General features: G+C 49.8%; 2 protein-coding genes across 11 annotated transcripts in view; one reads left to right on the forward strand and one right to left on the reverse strand.

Annotated features, from left to right (window-relative positions):
• Window positions 1-204: 204 nt before the first annotated feature.
• Window positions 205-10,601, reverse strand: LOC113837448 (translation initiation factor IF-2-like). Of its 7 annotated transcripts, XR_004771262.1 has the most exons (4): window positions 10,009-10,401; window positions 2,004-2,285; window positions 1,566-1,672; window positions 205-817 (listed from the first exon to the last, which is right to left on the reverse strand). XR_004771262.1 is itself a non-coding variant. In XM_035449600.1 (3 exons), the coding sequence occupies exons 1-2, from the start codon at window positions 10,579-10,581 to the stop codon at window positions 1,643-1,645; spliced, it is 603 nt and encodes a 200-aa protein (XP_035305491.1). In that variant the 5' UTR covers window positions 10,582-10,601; the 3' UTR covers window positions 205-817; window positions 1,566-1,642. The 7 variants fall into 7 exon arrangements, 4 of the variants coding, with proteins under 4 accessions (XP_035305491.1, XP_027287358.1, XP_027287360.1 ...); XM_035449600.1 differs by lacking the exon at window positions 2,004-2,285 and having other exon boundaries at window positions 10,009-10,601; XM_027431557.2 differs by lacking the exon at window positions 1,566-1,672 and having other exon boundaries at window positions 2,004-2,239; window positions 10,009-10,601.
• Window positions 10,602-10,612: 11 nt separating this feature from the next.
• Window positions 10,613-22,086, forward strand: part of LOC113830645 (CMP-N-acetylneuraminate-beta-galactosamide-alpha-2,3-sialyltransferase 1) — a 79,540-nt gene continuing 68,066 nt past the window's right edge. Inside the window, exon 1 of one of the 4 annotated variants that reach the window (XM_027431552.2) lies at window positions 10,613-10,747. The gene's annotated coding sequence lies outside the window, so the exon portion shown is untranslated. Of the gene's footprint in view, window positions 10,748-11,803; window positions 11,940-22,086 lie in introns of those variants that run through there. The other 3 variants (XM_027431555.2, XM_027431553.2, XM_027431556.2) reach the window with 3 other exon arrangements.

The raw sequence follows: 22,086 nt of genomic DNA on the forward strand, positions 1-22,086 counted from the left end.
AGGGAGTTTCCCGTTGTGATTTCCCTCCGGACCTTTCACTGGTATTCTTGGTATTTTGGGTTGTGGATTCTTCCTTTAAAAAAACCCTATTCCCAGCCATTCAGGGTCAAAACTCCTCTACCCCTGCGTGGGATATGAGTCTCGGCCCCAGCGCACTGGTTCCTGTCAATAAACCTTGTGTGATTGCAGCAAGGACGGTCTCTCTTGAGTTCTTGGGGGGGGGGGTCTCATCATCCCGAGACTTGAGTGAGGATCTTCCCTCTCGGGGGTCTTTATATACATATACATACATACATACATACATACATACATACATACATATATATCCTGGCAGAGACCTGGCATGTCCTGGCAACTCACATACTGTACTTCTCCATTCTTCATCTACAAAACGTTCACAGATATGTTGACAAGCACAATGTACATCAGAAAGATAATTAGATTAATAACGGTCATCAATTATCAGAGGCTCTCCGAGTACATGGTGCTGGGGTAGTTAATTCCTTAGGACATCTGGCCCCTTCAAGCAGCTGAGATGCCAGTTTTGAGGAAGGAAGCGAAGTCTACATTGTAAGACGCTGTGTAGGTGATTGCCTTCGGGCTACCGGATACTGATAACAGCAGGGATGGGCTCACCCCTCTTGAGTCTCAGGCTCAGTTCCCCCAGGCTCAGGTGCTGGCTGCAATTGTCATCTGAACCATGACAGAGCATTCTCCATCTTGAGGAGCCTCACACTTTCCTCGAGAATGAAGTCACAGATGACCTTATGGTTTGGGGCAGACTTCAAATCCAGTTGTTTCCTCTTGCCTGTTTTGACTTCAGTCAGGGAAAAGAGCATAGAACAAAAGGTTTCCATGGCAAGGACTGTTAAACCTCACCTAAGACAGTGTTTCGACCCTGAGGACACTTCACCCGAATGCTGGCACTGGTACAGGTGCGCACACACGGCTGACAGCGTCATCCTTGACCATCATCATCCTTGTCCCAGTCCATCTCATGCATCTGTGCCTTTCCTCCAAAGCCCTTTGTGATGTTTACTGCTATCGGGCTGGAGTGCCTCACAGCACCTGACTCCCAGGGCAGATGCAGTAGCTAATCTGCCTCTCCATGCAACCCAAGCCCTGTGTACCACCAACTCTCCATGGCTGTGTGCTATCATGGGTTGACACCAATCAGTGTCCTGCATGGGAGCCCTCGGTTTCACGGAACACGGTGGTTTGGAATTCTCACCATCACTTAACCTCCTCACTGTCTAAGCAAGAATTTAAAGTCTCCTGCTCAGTCCTCCCAGGCCCCAAAGCCATATTACAGCTGAAACCCATCTTTTAAAATGTCATGGATGAATAGGACTCAAAGGACCAGAGTCTGACCCCAGGAAGGAGCTGGAGGCTTCAGTTGAGTCCTTGCCTGCCTGGGCTAGCTAACAGGAATACTGCCTTGGGTGAGTCTAGCATCTCCATGGTCCAGTTGATAACTGTTGACAGCCTGCATTGTACACGGCCATCTCCCAAGGTGCCACCCTGGGCTCTGTTCATTTCCTGCTCCCACCCCATCTCATCCTCACCTGTCCTTCTCTCTCTCTCTCTGGCTGATCCATTCTGACACCCACATCCTCAGTATGCAACTGTCTGGCTTTATAAATCATAGCCACCAACTCTTAGCCACTCCCACCTGTCCAGGGGAACAGAGAACACACCGAAAAGCTGTATTTGGCAATGTTTTAAAAGTATGTATCAGCACTAAATCCATATATACCTTTTTCTATCAGTCCTCCAAACAATACAGCATAGTGACTATGTAACATCTACAAATGATTTATTAGAACTCAGAACAAAGAACACCCAGGTTATGTGCAAATGCTGTTCCATTTGACAGAAGGGATTAGAGCCTCAGCAAGTGTGTGGCATCCAAGACGGTTTCCTGGGCTCAGTCCTTGTACATTTCGAGGACAACTGTACCATAGCATGACATTGTGTCTGAAGGTCAGCTATAAAAGCCATACCTCCTTCCTGGCTGTGTGATGCTGCTTCTTAGGATCCAGGCTCCATGTTGCAGGGAGGCCATCCGTATTGGGGAAGCTACTGCACACAGTGGATCTGGATGGCACTTGATGAGCCGACCTTTGAGTCATCCATGGCCATGGCTAGGCTGAGTGGAGGATCCTTGGCTACCTGAGTGTCTCTTAGATTCCAGTTCTTTCAGACATGGTGGGCAGGCAAGACATCCTGTTGGGTTGTCCTGATCCCAAACCAAAGGACCCAGGGTCACAAGCTGTTGTCTGTTTCTATGTCAAGAGAGGTTGTTATGTGAGACTGGCAGTTATGTGCCACACTCACACACAGACACACACACATGCACACACTTACACACACACATGCACACATACACACACACTCACACACACACAAAACTCACACACACACACATGCACACATACACACACACTCACACACACACACAAAACTCACACACACACATGCACACATACACACACACTTACACACACACACACACAAAACTCACACAGACACAAACACACATGCACACACACATTCACACAAAAAAACACACACACACTAGCATGTGGTTATAAGAACAGTGCCTATCCATGCTCCTCTTGAGATGACAAACTGTGGAAACTGACACCCCTGGCCTCATACCCAATGTCAGTTACAACTGTGATAAAGTAACAGAAAACTTTCCTTAACAGAGCAAAGAGAGTTTGAGGTAAGCTTATGGCATGGACACTCAGTGATGGCCTGATTCAGGCCTTGACACTCAGTGATGGTCAAGATCTTTCTGTCTTGGATGTCTGTCATTGGGGACACCTCTCCAAAGAGGTCTGTGGCCTCTCCAGATGGAACATGTGTTAAAATAAATAAATAAAACAAAATCCCAGCCTGCTGGTGAAGCAAGCATAAGAGGTGTCAAGCTGAGGTAGTGTGTGACCAGTAATGCCTTTCTGCTTGGTGGGGTAACATGGATCAACCTCTTCCGTCTTCCTCCCCTCTGCCCCTTCCAGCCAGGGATGTTGTAGTTGTTAACGATTCATCTCTATGATCAAATACATGACAGGAAACAAGCCAAGGAAGGGGTCCCTTTGGCACAGTGCATGGAGGTGGGGAAACCATGGCGTGCAAGACTCCCCACTATGATGACGGAAATTTGAGACAACTGGTCATATCACATCTGCATTATGGAAGCTCACTTGCTCCTTTTCATTGGTTCCAGAGCCCCGGGTTGTGGGATGGTGCCACCTACATTCAGGACGGGGTTTCCCTCCTCCACTAAACCTCTTCGGAAACACCCTCAGACACACCCAGAGGGGAGTTTCTTAGGTGATCCCCAACCCCAGCAAGTGGGAAACAAAGATGAACCATCTCAGCCCTGTCACTACTTCCTCTGCTTGGTTACCTCTTTCTGGACCCTCGGGTGAGCTTATTCTACACTCAACACCATGTCATAGTCCTGCCCAGAGTGCTGAACTGGGCAGCTCTCTACCAGTGATGGATTGCCCAAAGCATGCCCACTTTCACACCCCCAGCATTCGGGAACGTATACGGCACACAGTACATACTTACTTGTTGCTGGAGTTCCTTGTCCCGCCAGGTCACACCGTTTCAGCCCCAAATGAACACACAGAGGCATATTAATTATTAATTGTTGGCCGATGGCTAGGCTTCTTATCGACTAGCTCTGTCTTCATTATTAACCCATTACTATTAATCTAAGTATTTCCATGTCTTCCCGTAGAAGGGTCCGAGGAGAGGGCTGACAGGGAGATCAAGTATCCTGGACACAGTGGGTCCAAAGTTGTCTCTCCCAAATTCACGACCCACAGGAACCTTGGAATCTCACTTTATTTGAAAATAGTGTTTTTGTAAATTCAATTAACTAAGCTGAAGATGATGTCATATTGGATTAAGGTGGGTCCTAAATTCAAAGACTGGTAGGCTTACAACACACACACACACACACACACTCACACACACTCACACACACACTCACACACACTCACACTCACACACACACTCACACACACACACACACTCACACACACACTCACACACACACACACACTCACACACACACACACTCACACACTCACACACACTCACACACACACTCACACACACACACACTCACACACACACACACACACTCACACACACACACTCACACACACACACACACACACACACACACTCACACACACACTCACACACACACACTCACACACACACACTCACACACACACACACACACACTCACACACACACACACACTCACACACACTCACACACACACACACTCACACACACACACTCACACACACACACTCACACACACACTCACACACACACTCACTCACACACACACACTCACACACACACACACTCACACACACACACTCACACACACTCACACACACACTCACACACACACACACACTCACACACACACACACACACACACACAGAGAGAGAGAGAGACAGAGACATAGAGAGAGAGAGACAGAGACAGAGCCTTGGGATGCTACAAGTAGGGATTGAGCCACTAGCCAAAGGATGGCTATTAGTCAAAGAGGCATGTGGTGGCTTTTGTTCAGTTACCCCAAAAGGCCCTGTACTGCCTATGTGTTAGATCAAACTCTGAGCTTCTTGAATTGCTCTTTTCAGCCACCCATTTCAGCTCAAATAAACTCCTTCAGCTGGGAAGGCCCCAGGGTAAGGATGCTTCTAAACCAAGGTCCCTGTGCATCTTACAGCAGGGGAAAAAGCTGCAAAGGCAGTGAGGTCTACCGAGAAGCCAGACCCTGCGTGAGCCCTCTAGATTCGGAGGCTGGGGGGATACATGCTGGCTGACACTGAAGTGTTCCACAGCCCAGCAAACTGTGTGGCTGTCCAGAATACAACATGTAATTTAACCAACACACCTGCTAACCTAGGATTCCAGAGTTAGACAACAGCTGAGGAGTACACGGGGCCACACAAGGAAGGTCTGGGACTTCCAGGCTTTAGAAATTTAGAGTTGATTTCTCCAGGTAATGGAGATCCATTAAATTTTAAGAAATTGGGATTTAGGAGTGACCTAGGAAAAGGTAGGGAAACGGTCCTGGAAAATAAACCCGGCTATACTAACTCAGTGCTTGGTTGGCTGCAAGTCACAGAACTGTGACCTGCAGGAGCTTAGGCAAAATACCTTTATTTACTCATGCAATAAAAAGTCTGGAGATAAGCCAGGCAGTGGTGGTACACACCTTTAATCCCAGCGTTTGGGAAGCAGAGGCAGGTAGATCTGTGAGTTTGAGTTCAGCTTGGTCTACAGAGGACAGGCAGCACACCTACACAGACACACTTGACGCCATTGACTTAAAAAGCAAAGGTAGATTTATTTAGTTCCAAGGTCAGGTGGCCCCACTGGTTGGGCTCTCTGATGAGGACAGCTGACAGCAATACTTTGTATTTGAATCCCAGGTGGGAGCATGTAGTTAGAGGGTTCTGGTCCCACCCTTCAGTTTCTAAATAACCACTCTAAGTCTTAATACTAATTATAATTGTTTGGCCAATGGCCCAGGCATATTACTGACAGCGCTCACAATTAAATTAACCCATTTGGTTTATATTTTACCACAATGCTCGTAGCTTCTTACCTCACATCTTGCTTCCATGGCGTCTGTCTCCGCCTTCTTTCCTTTTCTATCTCTGTTTGGATTGCCTGCCTAGCTATACTCTATTTGGCCATTGCCCAAATCAGCCTCATTATCAACCAATAAAAGCAACACATATTTGCGGCATACCGAAGGATATCCCATATCAGGAGCAGGTGTAGGGAGAAACCCTGATTAAGAGGTACCGCTGACCACGCCCATTTGGCGTGGTCAGAGTGACCTAACAAGGGTTTAAGTAGGAGGGAGGCAGGCATGCTGTCCCCTTCGCCTGGCTAAGCTCACTGGGAAGCATCTTGTAGGTCCCTCCCGCTGTGGGGTAAACCTGGTCAGTGGCTCCTTTGTGAGAGTACTATTCCTTAATAAACTACCTGTTGTCAATCTATTTCTGACTCCACTTTGTAAACCTCATTAAGCAGGCATAGGTCTAAACAGAGCAGAGAGGACAGGAAGACTCCCACAGTCCCTTCAAGAGCATTCTCCAATGACCTAAAGACCTCCTACAAGGTACTACCCCTTACAGGTACAGAGAACATCTCACTGTTTTCATACTGTGATCAAACCTTAACTTAGGATCTTAGGGGGCACAATCAAGTGATGAACACCACCCAAAGACAACCACTGGTCTTCCGATTTGGCTTATTTCACGAGCACAAGATACCTAACAGAGAACATGAATTAAACTTTTCCTGTTCGGGCTAGTGAGATGGCTCAGCTGGCAAAGGCACTTGCCACCAAGTCTTCTGACCTGTTTGATCCCAGGGACTGACATGGTAAAATTAACCAACTTGTGCAGGTTGTTCTCCGACCTCTACGTGAGTGCCCCCAGATAAATAAATAAAGTAAATTTGTTGTTTTTATGCAAGTGGACAAGAGATTTCCACTTGGAAAGTCGTTGGGTCTACTCCAACGACTGTCTTCCTTCCTTCCTTCCTTTTGTTTTCTTATGCAGTACTGGAAACTGAGTCCACACCTCACACGTGCTAGACAGATGCTCTGCTATGGAGCCAAATATCCTGCCCAGAAGCCAAGCACATTTATCTCCCTTTTCTGGTGGCTCTCACTAGTTTTAAAGCTTATCTTTAACACTGTAATACTCATCACACACACAACAAGAGCCAGAACAAAGCAGCCTCTCCTTCCAGCTTCCCAAGCCACACTGTTTTGGACATTTCTACAGGAACCACTTTTGCTGAGGAGGCTTCAGAAATTCTTCATTGGGTAGTCACAAATGACTGACACCAATTGCATGCTTGGGGGGGGGGTCTGGGAATCTGACACCAATGGGAAACTGGGCTTGGGAATGAGGTTGATCACAGAGGACCTGCTGGCTCAGGAACCCTTTGGGATTCCAGGGACTGCAGGGGTTAATGTGCCACGTTCACTACATTCCCTCAAGTGTCAAATCTAGAGGGTTCTTCTTCCCCATGGTCAACTCAGTGATGGACACACGATGCTTGGCTGCCTGTGCAGGTTGGGTTGGTGACCCCATTAACTCCTGGATGGGCTTGTCAATGTGATTTCTCTCCTGAACAAAGTCAAATATGGGTGGGATCAACAGCCAGGGTGTGCAACTAAAATAACTGTCTCTACTGTTACAGTGGTATCAGAGGCTTGGGAAGAAACCAAAATGAAACAAACAAACCCACTCAAAGTATTAAGGGATATTCCAGAAGAGAAAGAAAACCACACACACACACACACACACACACACACACACACACACACACACACACGAGAGAGAGAGAGAGAGAGAGAGAGAGAGAGAGAGAGAGAGAGAGAGAAAGCGCTTTCCTTCCAGCTCCCCAAGCTGCATTATTTTGGCCATTTCCATATTAAGCACTTAAGGAGAGTTCAGGAAGTCCTCACAGCCCTGAGACCCAAGAAAGCACCACCCAAAACACAAGAGAGCGTGTGCCAGCCCCTCTGAGAGCCTCCAGCAAGCCCCATCACCTGCTCTTTTCTGCACAATCCCAGTGGGATTGGAACCCATTAGTACTTTTCCACTCTGGTGTGCCAACAAAGGGGGAAGGGAAAGAGAAAATCAATTTCCTCAGCCGTCAGTAGAGCTTTGCTGTGCTCTGAACTCATGGGGAGGTGGTGGTGGGCACTAAATCCCTGTCAGGGGCTCCCCAGGGGACCTGCTGTGCAGGCACTCCCAGTAATGACTACTCCCAGTGGTTCCCCAGCAGGGCATGTTGGGAGACACGGATCAGGGTGACAAGAAGAAACGCATCCATCCACCCTTGGCATGCAGCCTGTTTCCTTTGCTTCTGGAAATGGTCCAGGGTGTCTAAAGTGCTGCCTGAACAGAATATCACGACTCAAAAAAAAAAAAAAATTGAAGAGGAAGGAACAGAAAAGAAGGGAAGGAATATGGAAGGCCCATCCTGTTACCTAGAAAGAAGTTGTGTTGTAACAAGACAGCCAGTGGGTGGATTTAAAAAGGTCCTGCCTGCATTCCCTGACTAGAAGTAGATGCATTTTACATGGGTAAGGCAGTGGCTTATGCACATTCACCAGAACTCACCGGAGGCCCCTTTGAAGTCATCCGGAGACCCACTCTGGGGGTAGAAACAGAGCTGGCTCTCAAAGTGCAACAGCTGGATGCCCCGGGGGGGCTGTCAATTTGCCTAATCTAACCCTCCCTCCAGGGAATCCATTAGAATACAAAAGCAGTCTCCTACTCACCAAGTGTGGTTCCATTTGCCTAAGTGATTCCCTTTGCACCCATGGTTCCTTGCAAGACTAATTCACCCAACACTTCCTTACTACCTTGTGAACCACACAGAGAGAGGGCTGCAGTCAGCAGGAAGCAGGGTTCCTTAGCCACAGAAAGCCTCATCAACTCAAGAGGCACACAGCCAGTAGACACAGCCTTGCAAACCACCAGACTCCGTTCTCTGCAGTAAGGTCCAGCTAGGTGACCATTTAAATTGCCTTCTGAGGGTCTCCCGGGTGTGTGCTCCTGCTCCAAACCGTACCACTGGCTACCAAGAATCTAAGTGGCCCACACTAGATATGGTTGGAAGATGCTGTGCTATGAGGGGCAGTAGCTGACAGGATTGGAACTCTGCCCTCCTCTCCCAAGCACGCAAAAGAACGCCAGGTGCTGCAGTCTGACCAGTGTCTCAGAAAAAAAAAAAGCTTACAGAGACACTTTCGCGTGGGGCAAGGACCTCACCCCCTGTATAGCATGGAAACCCAAATCAACCAAGGACAGCAGGGAAGAGGATTCAGCATGGGTCATAGAGCACCTTGGAGACCTCTTCCCTCAAATTCCCAGCGGGTGGGGACAGTCAAGTGGCAGGTAAGGCCTCCCCCAGGGGGAGACTTACCTGAAGGAAGGACATCTTGCGCATTACTCCCCCACCCCCTGACTAGTGGAACTTGTGGGTCTCGGTTTCTTTTATTTCCTTTTCTGGTAGTTTGTTTTCTCTTTGTCCTCCCCTTCCTCCCTTCTAATTGAGTCTGCTTCCCCGGTCTTACACAATGCTTCCACCCTATCTATCTAGGCAGGTCAGGAGCACAGTTGAAACCCGCTCCTTCCTCCTTCTGCAGCGGGCTTGGGCTGAGCTCTCAGAAGATGCCACCAACGACAGTTTCCGGAGCTCTGCATGCCTGTATCCACTTGCTCAGCAAAACAAACCCTAGCAAACAGACGCCGTGATTAGATTAGGGCTATTTTCAAGTGAGGACGTCAAGGCACCAAGCAAACCTAGGAAACGGAGGACATCACCGATGAGTCCAAGATCACACAGTCGTGGAGAAGCGCCGCAAATTCTCCCCTAAATTACAATCTCCTTCTGATGAGTGAGCAGCTAGGCAGCCCTAGCCTTCTCCACTGCAAAGGTTTACCCCAGAAGCCTCAGCTGAAAACGGAAAGAGCCCTGCGCACCCTGTCTTTCCTCTTAACGTTCCACAGAAAAGTTTCCAGGAGAGATAGTCCCAGTGAGAGGATACGAACGGACAGCCGAGATTTCACAAATGCCTTTTTAAACCTACTATTTAGGGTCTGTGACCGGCACTCGGTAAATTGTATATCCAGCCTCACTTACCTATTAAAACGGGGAGGGCAAGCCTAGTACCCAAACTAAATCCCCAGCCTCAAACTGCCTTGGGAATCCCTGTAACTCAAGTTCCCACTTAGCCCAGCTTAGGGCCACGCTGCTGCCTGTCCATCCGCTAGGAAAACACCCGCGGCGAGCATCTTGGAAGGGCGGGGGTGTGGATGCTACCGAGCCAGGCTCTGAGGCTCCGAGTCCTGGCCGCGCCAAGGCGCTAGCATCCGCGATCCCTAATCCCACCGAGCCCCTTCCCCAGCTTCCCTAAATCCCACCTCCAGTCCCACGCCCTTAGAGGAAGAGGTGGCTCTGCAGGGGGGATCGCCACCTCTCTCCACCGCACACCCGACTAGGGATCTTCTCGGCACCGCCAGCCACGTCCTCTCGGCGCACGCCCATCGCCTTGTCCCGGGGGTTGACCCCGCGAGCTTGAGGCCTCCGGGGAGTTCTTCCCTAGCCTCGCGCGCTGTTCCCGCAGAGCCCCTCTCTCGGGGCGGCGATCCGGTCCCCGCGCCTCCTCCTCCGGCGTCTCTTAGGCCGGTCCGGCCTCCACCCAGCCCGCTGCGGTCCACGTGGCTCGGCAGAGCTATATTGGGCTCGCAGGAAGCCCCAAGCAAGGGGAAAGCCGAGCCGAGGCCGGCGGGAGGGGCGCCGGGGCGCCGGGGCTCCGAGGGGCGGGCGCTGGGCGGAGGAAGGGGAGGGCTGCGCGCTGTGGAGGCGGCCGCGGGGCTGGGCGCGCCCAAGTCGCCGCTTGGTCCCAGCCGGCGGGCGAAGGCGGCCCCTCTCCGGACGCCCCGCCTCCGACTCCCGTTACACCCGGGGGAAGGTGTTCCAGAGGCCGCTCCCATCCTCACCCCGCCTCCCGCTCTCCCGGCGCTAGCCTCTGCCGCCGGAGCCCACTATGCCAGATACTTTCGACACTTTGCAAAGACAAAGAGCCCTAGACCGGAGGGAGGCGAGAGGAGGAGGCAGAAGAGGAGGTAGAGGAGGACCCGGAGGTGTGAGCTGGTCGGGGTGAGTATCCCGGACGCATCTCCTTAGATACCCCTCCGAACCTCCTCTGCACCCCAAGCCGGGCAACTCCGGTGTGTCTCCGGCGTTGGGCGAGTGCGCACCCAGCTGGTCGCTGTCCGGGTGCCCCAGGGACGGCGCCGCCTCGTGAGTTGGGGCTCGGGAAATTCCGCATGTGTTCTCTGAGTGCAGAGGTGATCGCCCGGACCCCGGCACAGCAGGGGTGGGGAAGGGACTTAGGAAGGTATGGTTGGCAGAGGAAGTGGGGCCGAAGACCCTAGGCGCCGAGAGGGAGAGAGCTCCGTCTCAGCCACGGCCACCACGGTGGTCTCAGGAAGAGTGTCAGGGAGGAGACTCCAGCTCTGAGGATCCAGGCTCTTTGGCGCTTAACGGAGGAGCCTCCCGGAGCTCAGTGGGGGAGCCTACGGTGATGGTGGCAGCTATTCCCGGAGCGGCCGCGGTGACATTGCACCCAGCACCGCAGTAGCTCCTAGCCCGGGCCGCGGGTAGCAGACTCCATCAGGGGCTGCTTGCCCACACTCTCTAGAGAAGCCGAGGTCTTGGGCTGGGACACTGTGGGGACGCTTGGAGGCCGTTGGTTATCTAGACCAGAGATAGTGGGACAGTGTCCGGGATGGAGTCTCCCAATCCGCTGTGAGCAGGCGCAGACCCGGGAGGAGGCTGTGGGCCCCCGGGACACCTCTAATCCCGCGCTGCGCCGGATCTCCGGGACAAGTTGGCTCTTAGGACAGGACAGCTGCATGAGGTGTGTTGGAAAGCCGGTGGATTAGCGTGGGCAAAGGGAGCAGGCGGTGGCAACTCGAAACTTGGGAGTCTGCCCCAACCCTGTTAGGCGCCTCAGCTGCCAAGAAACAATGTGACAAAAGTTAGCAACTTGTCCGTGTCTCTGTAATGTGACGTGCGCAGGGCACAGTCCTCCGCCCCTTTGATGAGTGCACCGGGGTGGGAAACCGTTGACACCGGGCAAGGCGACTCGGTTGGAGTACTGTTAGCTCCGAATCGGACCGTTGCGCAAGCAACTTTGAGCCCTTGGAGTTTTTTATTTGCTTGTTTGGTTGTTTTTTTTTTTTTTTATCTTTTCTACGTGTGAGTGTTTGAGCGTGACCTTGCGGGAGGCAGCGCGGCTGAACTCGAGATGGGCATTGAGTTGACCGGTGCCCCCCTCGTGGTACAGGTAAGGCGTCATCGCCTTGACTCACGGAGATTTCGGGAAAGGGTGCCCCGACCTGGAATTTCTCCAGCCTCTTGCACAAGGGTCCTAGCCAGCTCCTACCGCCAGTAGGAACTGGTGGCACTCCATGAGAGGACGTGCGCGCCCCGGAGTGCGCGGGTGAGTGGGGGCTGGGCTGGCCCCGGCATCTCGGAGGCTGAGTCCCAGGAGACCTCAGTGACCCCCGAGGACGGGAGCAAGCTCGCTCAGTCGCTACAGCAGGCTTTCGCCGGACTTCCACTGTGTTTATGGGGTACCCTCTCCTTTCCCAGCTCCGCGCCCCCTCGCCCTAACGGACTTGTGGTGAGATGAAGCGCCCACCCCTCCCTGCGGCAGGTGAGGGGCCGCTCCCCAGAGGAAAAACTGCTAGGAGCCGGGGACAGGGCTATGCGATCTCTGCCGCTGCTCCTGGCACACAGTAGGTGCTAAGCCTGCGCTCAGTGGGAAGGCCTCTGGGACACAAGGCGCTGGCCGGAGTCGGAACGCCCCTCGTCCCTTACCGTTTACTACTAAATTTAAATTGATCCAGCGGCTTCTAGGAGCGCGCTGAGCACCTACTACCTCCCTCGCTAAACCAGTGTGCGTGTTTCTGGAAACCGGGGGCGGTGTCCCCTGATTTTCTTTCTTGGATCATGGCCCATAGCGCCCCCAGGTTTGAAAAAGAGAGATGCACTGCCCCCTGCCGGCGTCTTTGGAAACAACGGCTAGGCTAAACTGTGAGAAAGGAAGACCAGAGCCTCAGGGCTGGGCCCCTGAGCCTCCCTGCACTTCCCCTTCCTGCCCAAACACCAAAGCCTTGTCATTTTCTGAACTTCCGTGATTGGCTGAAAAGAAACAGTAACTAAACTTCACCGTCCTGTGTCTCCCGCGTGTGCCTAAAATTGCATGGAGGGTGGAGATAGCATTTCGGAGCCTCAGTTTCCTTATCCCAAATGGGTCCTGCAGGATAGATATTATGCAGAACTGTGTGTAGATGTATATCGTGCAGACATATGCTTACAATATGCTTACAATGTGTGTTCACATGTGCGCGGACAGGAGCTGACTAAAGGAATAAAAGAATGAACGGCGCGCTTCTTCCCTCAGCTTTCTGACAATTCCTCTTTTTTTTTTTTTTTCTTTCCCTGAGGTCATACTGACTATTAAAGCCAGGGCCTGGGTTTAGCAGGGGGCTTCCCCACAGTGGCTTTGCTTCAGGCAGCAACATCCTGGAGCTTGAAAACAGGAAGTGCCCCTGGAAGTGAACACGAGGGTTTAAGTGTGTGAGCTTGCTTGCTCTGCAGCAGCAAGCGGAAGCTGACTTTCTCTGAGCTATTTGTAGATGGTGCTGGGGTCTAGTCTTTGGTGCAGGTTGCTACCTCGCCTATGTGCCCCCTCCAGTTGGGACCTCTGAACAATTGCCTACCACCAGTGTCAGGAGTCCTTGTTTCCCCTCTTGTCTGCCAAGGCTTGGGGAAGTTATCCGTGTATGGGCCTGGAAGGAAAGGATGCCTTGGGGTCCTAGATTCTCAGTATGACTTTGACAAGTGCATCTCCATCTCTCCTTCCACCAAGAAGCCTGTCTTGTCAGGACTCTACCCTAGAAACAAGTGTCGGGCAGTCCTCCCCTGGAAGGCACCTCCAGTTGCATGACTTTGGTATCTACCCCTCATCAATTTACCTGGCTAGTGTTACTAACTCATGGGTTTGTGTTTGGACAGGGCTGTTGTTTGGTGGAAGCTGAACCTTAACTTTCATCCCAAGCCCTTCCAGTCTCCAAAAAGCAAACAGAAAAAGAAAAAAAAAAGTAAAGTCCATCAATCATTGTACAATGGTCTCTTATCCACAGATATTTCCCAAGATACGGGTAGATATCCAAGACCTTAGCTACCATGGAGTGTTGTGACAAAGTCCAAATTTTAAATTAAGCCGCAGCAAAAGGTTAACCGTAACTAGCAGCGAAATGGAGCAGTTATAACAATATTCAGCAATAGGTTGCTTCAAACCTATCAGTTTAAAAGTTGTAGAATTGTCTGTGTAATTTTTTGGTCTTGAGCTGATTGTAAAGTTACTGAAAATTGGGAAGTGAGACTTCTAGAGTACTTCCCAACGACTGCTTTGTGCATGGAAAGCTGGCCAGGTCAGAAGAAACCCAAAATCAGACTTTCAGGACCTTTTGATCATTTGCATGACCCACATGGAAACTGCATTCCTGAAATGGCCTGAAAACCCACGAGAGAGCTTGCTTGTCTGTTCTAATTTGGTCAGAAGAACCCAGACGTGACCCCAGTGAAAGCCTGCCTCTGAGTCTCAGTGCCAAGGCTCCGTTGCTTTGCAACGTGGCACCCAAGCTATTCTGGGTCCTGGGTCTCGGTTTCACTGTCTGCAAAACAAGAAGCTGTAGTGTTCTGCTGGCAGTCACCTGGGGCCTCTTTGTAAAGAAAGTCCCTATCTCCTTTAAGTTCACTCGGATTCTTTCTCAGAACTAGTCTGCTTGGGGAGACTCGAGCATGCTACCCCCAGGTCTCAAGCTCCTCCCTTCTCCCTGAAAGGGTGGCTTCCTGTCTTTCTGAGTCCTCTCTCACTTGGTCAGGTGTTTGCCAGCATTTCTAATGCTGGGTTTGGAGAGGTGAGGTTTGGCACACAAACTGTGCATTTATTGTGATGTCTTGGGGCTCCTGTGTGCAGATTGCAAAGAGGCCAGGGTGACCTCCTTGTCCATGAACTGAAAGTGACCTTAGACATTATTCTGTTCAATCCCTTAGCTTTAATGCAAAACTGTGAGCCCCAGGGGATTTACTGCCTCTTTGGTTAAAGTTGGTGGAGACCACTGCCTTGCTTTGGTTCCATGTGAGCCTGTGTTTATGGGGACTTTGTTTTGTCCCAGATACCTGGCAGGGTGCTGGAGATACCAGGAGTGGAAAAACACATGGTCCTTGAACTCCTGCTGTCCCGGAGGTTTCAGGCCTCTGAGGGAGGTTCAGGGGATGACAAAGAGTCATGTCATATGTGGTATTTATCTCGACCAAAGCCACTTGTGTTGAAAGGGTCACTAGATTGTGAGCCCTTCCTCCTTGAGGGATCCACAGAAAGAATCTGGGGCGGGGCGGTGGAGTGGTACCAGGCCTTGGTAATGCAGGGTTGGTTCTATCAGTCTGCAGCAGAGCAGATGTCTTTCCTTGGCGGTAGAGCTCGGTGGTAGAGCATTTGACTGCAGATGTCTTTCCTTGAATGGCGTCAAGCAGATATCAAACACGTCTTACACTGTGTGTGCAAGGAAACAGAGGGCCCTGAGACAACAGACTGCCTCTGCCTTCTGCACAAAGAGCTGAGGCCACTGGAGGTGGTAGGGACTAGATGCTTTGGTCCTTCACTGTGTCCTTTTCTCTGGCTGTTTTTTGTGCTAGGATGGTTAGAGCCTGCAGGACCCTCGCTGCAAGCTTCTAAAGAGTATGACTATGGGAAGCTGAGAGGATGAGCTGGATTTGCTTTGAAAATTCATCCTGATGCTCTGTTTCGAATATTTGACTCACACCTATACACATACCTCCCATGTAGATTTGGACAGCAGATCTGGGAGGCTGGAGCAGCCAGCTGTGGGAGAAAGTGCTGGCTTTCAAGGGGACACTGCCACAGGCCAGCTGCGTGAGCCGGCCAGGACTTGCTCCTGTGTGCTACTTGTTGCATGGGTGCCTGGAGATAGAGAGAAGGTTGGAAGTGAAGGTTCACTCGTGGAAGCCCCAGAGCCTCCAAGTTCCAGATGAATGAAGTCTGCTTATCAGAGAAAGTGACTGTGTCAGGGCTCATATGAGTCTGTTCCAGGTGGTGGAATGGAGTTCCAAAGTTCTGGAACTCTCATAGGGAAACCCTGTAAATAGGCAGCTGATTTTTCAGGTAAAGCAGCTCATTAACCTCTCTGAACATTCCCCAGGCTGCCGTGGAGGACTTTCTCATTCCTCTAAGTTATATAAAAACCTTAAAAAAACAAAAACAAACAAACAAACAAAAACAAACCTTCTTTCCTATGGAAGAACAATTACTAAGTGGTCAGGACAGGGGCTGAGAAGTGGTCCCAAAGCACTGTTACCAAGAATAGTAGTCAGGTTCTGGTACCAGAACACTCTGTAGTCAGGCTGGGAGAGAAGGATCATTTAGATTGGGTTTAAGGGTGCCCAGAGTGGACTGCATCTAGGCACCACATCCTGGTGGTGAGGTGTGACGATTAGTTTTAAATGTCAACTCCACACAATCTGGAATTAGCTGAGAAGAGACCCTGGGTTGAGGGACTTGCTAGATCAGGGTGGCCTGTGGACACTTCTTTGGAGAGTTTGTCTGTCTCTATTGCTAATTGTTGTAAGAAGACTGAACTCATTGTGGGTGGAATCATTCCCTAGGTGGGGTGTGTGGTGTGTGTCTGTGTGTTTGTGTGCGTGTGAGCTATATGAAGCAAGAGAGAGATAAACGAAAATTAGTTAAGAAGCAACATCTGTGCCTTCCAGTATCCCTGCTTTAGTTCTGCGTAGACCTTGTCTCGGTGGCAGACTGGAACCTGGAACGGTAGATGAGAATAAAACCTTTAGTCTTCTCTGTTGCTTTTGGTTAGGGTATCTTTCATAGCAACAGGAATGAAAGTAGAACAGGAAGGCTCAGGTGTCAGAATGTTTCCCAGGTGTGTGTGTGGTGGGGGCAAGAAGGGAAAAACGGTGCCTGGGACATAGAACTCCTGGGTCTTGGGTTTGTCCCCTCTCATATGCTCGTCCCTCCAGGTCCTAAGTAGGAGTCAGCAAGGTAAAAGGCCCTCCTTGCCTCTATCCCAGAAGCTGGAAGGAGCCTAGGAGACAAGTCTATGTACGCAAATCTAATTTGCTCCCCTGAGAAGGATTTCAGTAGCATCTACATTTTACTAAGTGTTTAGTGTATGCCCCGAAGTATGTAGCCTTTTAGACATCTTGACATTTTGGATACAGACAGGAAATTCAAGTGGAGATTTGCATAAAGGAACCCCCCTCCCCCCAGAGGTTGGGGCAGCACCTGGGGTGGGGCATCAGCAGGAAATGACAGCCGTACCTTCTCTACATCTGGAAAGGGGGCAGAGGGAGCCGCTGGGATCGAGGACTGCATAGCAGTACAAATCGGCAGAGGCCCTGGGGAGCGACCTGGGGGACTGGACAAGGAGGCCACGCACTTTGCCCTAATCCAACCTGCTATGTACAGCTTCAAGCTTCTGGAAAGACAGCCACCCAGAAGCCAGGGATTCTGGCAGGACACGGGGCAGGGAAGTGTGTGGGGGGAGAGGGGGGTCTTTACAGTAGCTTCCTGGGAAGGGAACTGGGTGGAGTCAGGTATAGAGAGCTTAGAGAGCTAAGACTGAGGAGATCCAACCCACACCTGTTGTCTCCCTTGATTCTGCTACAGCCTGAGGCAGCAGTATGTCAGTCCACATACTGTCAATGAGAAGCCAGAGGGTAAATCCCTTAGGTGAGGCCACAGAGTTGCTAGAAGTCCCAATTCAACCCATTGTATCAGATTACCCCTAGTGTGTCAAGATAAGGCAACGTCCCTTATTGTTTTCCATTGATAAAGCAAAATGCCTGAGGCTGAGAAGTTGGAGACAAAAGAAGTTTATTTAGTTCATAGTATTGGGAGTTGAGAATTTAAGCTACCCGGTGTTGACTCTGGTGATAGCCCCTGGTTCAGGTGCTAATGAATGGCATTAGGATAGTGCACTAGGAAGAGATAACTAGGAAGCTAAGTGGGGTAGGGTGGGTGTGGTCTAGTCTGTGCCCTCCCACCAGGTCCCCTCCCTTAAAGGTCCTCTGTAGGGAGACAGTGATTTTGGATGTTTTACACTATTAAGTTTTAGACTAAAAGGGGAATTGTAGGGAGGCACTGTAGGCACGCTCCTAGGAGCTAGCTACAGGTGTGCTTAACTACTCCCTTCAGGGCGTGGTCAGGGGAGGTTCAGGATGACTCGGGTGGGGAGTTCTTAAGGGGTGGCAGACACAGACACGTGGGGAGCCCTCTCTCTGGCCTCCCTAGCCTGCTGCCTCTGGGCACGCTCTGGCTTGTGCTTGGCCAGTATTACTTGAATAAAGATATCCTAACCTGTAACTTCTCCCTATAGTCCTCCATTCCTTTAATACTGCTTACTGGGTACCGAGTTTCCAGCATGAATCCTTAGAGGACGGACAGAAACCCCATCCAAACCCTGCAGACCCTCAGCTTGTCTGTCTCCACTCACCTCTCAATGGGAAGTGTGAAGGTTTGCCTGGGTTTCAGGGCCTCTCAACTAGACACTCCAGGGACAAGATCACTCACTCAGTTTCCTCTTTTGTCACACAGATACCTTTTGTACAACTGATGTGAAAACAAGTTTATTTATTAATAATTTCACCATGCATCTTGGGTTATCAGAATTGCCCAACAAATGCTGGTGTGTGTGTGTGTGTGTGTGTGTGAGAGAGAGAGAGAGAGAGAGAGAGAGGTGCACACGTGTGTGTGTGCTTGTGTGTGGTGCATACATGTGAGTGTGTGTGTGTGTGTGTTGCAAACATGTGACTGGGTGTATGCCCATGAGAACACAAGCAGTGATAATTTTGTGCAATGCTCCATTCGGAACAAGTGGGGGCAGGACACGGGGTGTTTTCCTGTACCATTCTCTCCCTTATTGTCTTGAGATGGGGTTCCTCACTGAGCCAAAAGCGAACTGTTTTGCAAAGGCTGTCTGGCCAACCAACTCTTGGGGTCCACCTATCTCTGACCCCCAATGCTGAGGTTACAGGTATGTACAGTCACGCTTGGCTTTTTACGTGGATGCTGGGAATTCAAGCTCAGATGCCTCTCTGAAAGAACAAGCACTGTTACCCACTGGGCCATCTTCCTAAGTGCCAGCTTTTCAATCCTGAGGACGCTGATTTCTGGACAGGTTGGTGTGGGGACAGACTGTGCCCCACAAAGGCATTAAAAAAAAAAAAAACCCATTCAAGGGGGCTGGAGAGATGGCTCAGAGGTTAAGAGCATTGACTGCTCTTCCATAGGTCCTGAGTTCAATTCCCAGCAACCACATGGTGGCTCACAACTATCCATTATGAGATCTGGTGCCCTCTTCTGGTGTGCAGGTATACATGGAAGCAGAATGTTGTATACATAATAAATAAATAAAATCTTTTAAAAAAAAAACCAAAGATCACATAATAAGACTGGAATATTTGCACATTAAAAGTGTGTCTTTCGGCTGGGTGATGGTGGCAAACCCCTTTAGTCCCAGTAATCGGGGAGGCAGAGGCAGGTGGATCTCTATGAGTTTCAGACCAGCTTGGTCTACAAGGTGAGTTGCAGGACAGCCAGAACTGTTACATAGAGAAACCCTGCCTCAGAACAAACAAACAAACAAAACAGCCCACAAAATGTGTCTTCCAATTAGTCAGAAGTTATTTGGAACTTTTTTTTTCTATTCTTTCTATGTATATTTTTGTTTTGCTTTCTTTTTTTCCCCCTCTAAGATACTGGTTATTCAACCATATAGGCCTGAAAGGAATTTTTTAATTGATGTTTATTATTTTTAATTGTGTCTAATGTGTCTCTCTGTGTGGGTATTTGCACATGAGTGCAAATGTCCACAGAGGCCAGAGGCATCAGATCCCCCTGGAGCTGGAGTTACAGGCAGTTGTGAGCTGCCTGATGTGGGTGCTGGGAATTGGAGCGGTGACCTGAGAGAGAAAGATGCCACATGACAGAGCTCACATGGAGGATTTATTTTTATTGGGGGAAAGTGAATGGGAAGGGGGGAGGGGAGGAGGGAGACTGGCCTCAGGGGACACGAGCAGCAGAAGAGAAAAGAGAGGCAGAGCGAGCGAGAGAGAGAGAGAGAGAGAGAGAGAGAGAGAGAGAGAGGTGGGCAGGGCCCTTTTAAAAGGGAACATAGTGAATGTGCACAGGTGGTGCTCTCAGTGGCTGCAGCTGAGGGTGTATCCTGTCAGAACCCCAAGGTCAGATCAGTACAGATGCCTGAATACTAAAAACTCTCCCATCTATAACTTGAAAGTTTTAAAGACAATATAAAATAAGGGTTAAAAAGCAACATCAGGGCTGGAGAGATGGCTCAGGAATTAATAACAGTGACTGTTCTTCCAGAGGGCCCAGGTTCAGTTCCCAGGAACCACATGGCATTCACAGTTCCAGGAGATCCGACACCCTCACGCAGACATACTTGCAGGCAAAATACCAGTCAATGCTCATAAAAATTTTTAAATTAAAAAATCAAATAAAAATGCCTTTAATTCCAGTACTGTGAGGCAAAGACTGTAGATCTCTGGGTTCAAGTCCAGCCAGGACCACATAGTAAGACATTTTCTCAAAAACAGATAGATAGATAGATAGATAGATAGATAGATAGATCATAAGAACAATTGAATATAATATTGGTTCCAGGTGACTTGGTGGAATTAAAAGGTGACATTAGGAAGGGATAGCTGGCATATGTCGAGAAAATACTTACTCTGAATTTCACTAGATACAGCCTTTAAAAATCTAACCCAAATAGATTGTATTGTGGTAAATTTGGCTTCATTGAAACAAAGCAAGAGAAATCCATTTGAACACATAAGGCACTAATGGAGCCAGTTTGGCTAAAAAGTTTACCTCCATGCGTATTTACTTAATAGAGAGCTCTTGAGAAAAACCCCATCATTAAAATAATAAATAAATAAATATTAAAAAATAAAAACAAAAGCAAACCTGTGACTTTTCTACCTGAGATGGAACGACTCCGAAATATTGACTCATGTTCAAGAGGCCCACATGAAAGATGGCAATTCATCTAATTGGCCATCTGCTTTTTCAGAAATAAAAGGGTCAGTGGTAAGAAAATAAAAACACAGCTCTTTCATTAGATCCTAAGAAGAGTAGCTGGGAGCTTCAAATGAATCTTCTGATGTCACTGGCTCTGCCCTCTCTCCTGCTTGGTGGACTGTGGCTACAGCAGGCCCTGAAAGAGCCTCCAGGGCCAGGGAACTGCTAACCTCAGCTCCCACGGACTTTAGTATCTGCAGCTGGGTTGTTTTCTGAGTGTTGCCCTTGACAATGGTTCTTCCTACTCTGCAGATAAACATGCAGACCATAGGACTGTCAGATGGCATATAAAAACACTTTTTTTTGATGGTTAAGGGCAACTTTGGGATTTCTGTTCTCTCCCTCCAATGGGAGGGTCCCAGGGGATCCAACTCAGGTAGCCAGACTTGGTGGCAAGTCCTTTCTTTACTTGCCGAGCCATCTAGCTTCTCTTAGATCCTCATCTTTTTCTACAAAGTTGGGAGACAAGGTGTCTGGGCTCCCACCTGACCACAGAGAGCCGTGATCATCGCTCTACTTGGCCTATCCTGCAAGCAGGCTCCCTGGTAGGAGATCCTGACCCCTCTGACACTCCTCATCCTCACAGCAGCCTGGGTGGTCTCTAACCTCATTTCAGCGAAACAGAAACTGGAAGCTGAGAGTCAGCAGACAGGTTAGGTTAAGACATTGATGTGGATAGATCCCCAGAGCCAAAAGTGGTAGAGTTGGAATTTCCTGGCACTTTCAGAGCCCAGACCCAGACCACATGCAGTGTGCATAGAGCGTGATCCAGTACCCAGCAGCTCTGCATTGTGGAGGTTTGGGCGTGTGGGAGAGCAGTACTGCTTCTGACAGGACGTCAGCCCGGCCCCTAGGGCTCAGATTCACCCCATCCGAGCCATGTTCAATAGTGACCTAGGACTCAATGCATTGACTACCTAGTTAGGCAGAGGTCCTGAGTCTCCGTACTTACTTCTCCTGAGTCTAAAATCAGCAGCTTCACCCTCTGGTGGACTGGTGCATGCCATCAGTGTGCTAAGTGCCTGCCATCAGTGTGAGCTAAGAGCCACATCCCAATTGCGATTCTTGGGATGACTTGGTTGGTTCTGGACTCACGGGTCTTTGCCATTTTCACTTCCATCTCAGGTCTCTGATGGCAAGTGCTTTTTTAAAATTTTATTTATTTAAACTTTATTTTATTTATTTATTTATTTTGGTGCCAGCACGCGCAGAATCCAGACACCCCTATGGTGTCTGGGGACCAAGCGATGTTCAAAGCCGTGGTGAGTCTCCCAGAACTGGA

The sequence above is a fragment of the Cricetulus griseus genome, chromosome 10 (assembly GCF_003668045.3).
Source record: "Cricetulus griseus strain 17A/GY chromosome 10, alternate assembly CriGri-PICRH-1.0, whole genome shotgun sequence".
NCBI classification, from domain to species: domain Eukaryota; kingdom Metazoa; phylum Chordata; class Mammalia; order Rodentia; family Cricetidae; genus Cricetulus; species Cricetulus griseus.

What these genes read in the sequence shown, in the direction of transcription:
- LOC113837448 (XM_027431557.2), bottom strand. Translation starts at nt 10,581, where the DNA reads ATGGGAGCGGCCTCTGGAACACCTTCCCCCGGGTGTAACGGGAGTCGG. An exon ending in CTAAGGGCGTGGGACTGGAG is followed by an intron (nt 2,240 to 10,008) that starts GTGGGATTTAGG and finishes GTTTGGGATCAG; the next exon opens with GACAACCCAACAGGATGTCT.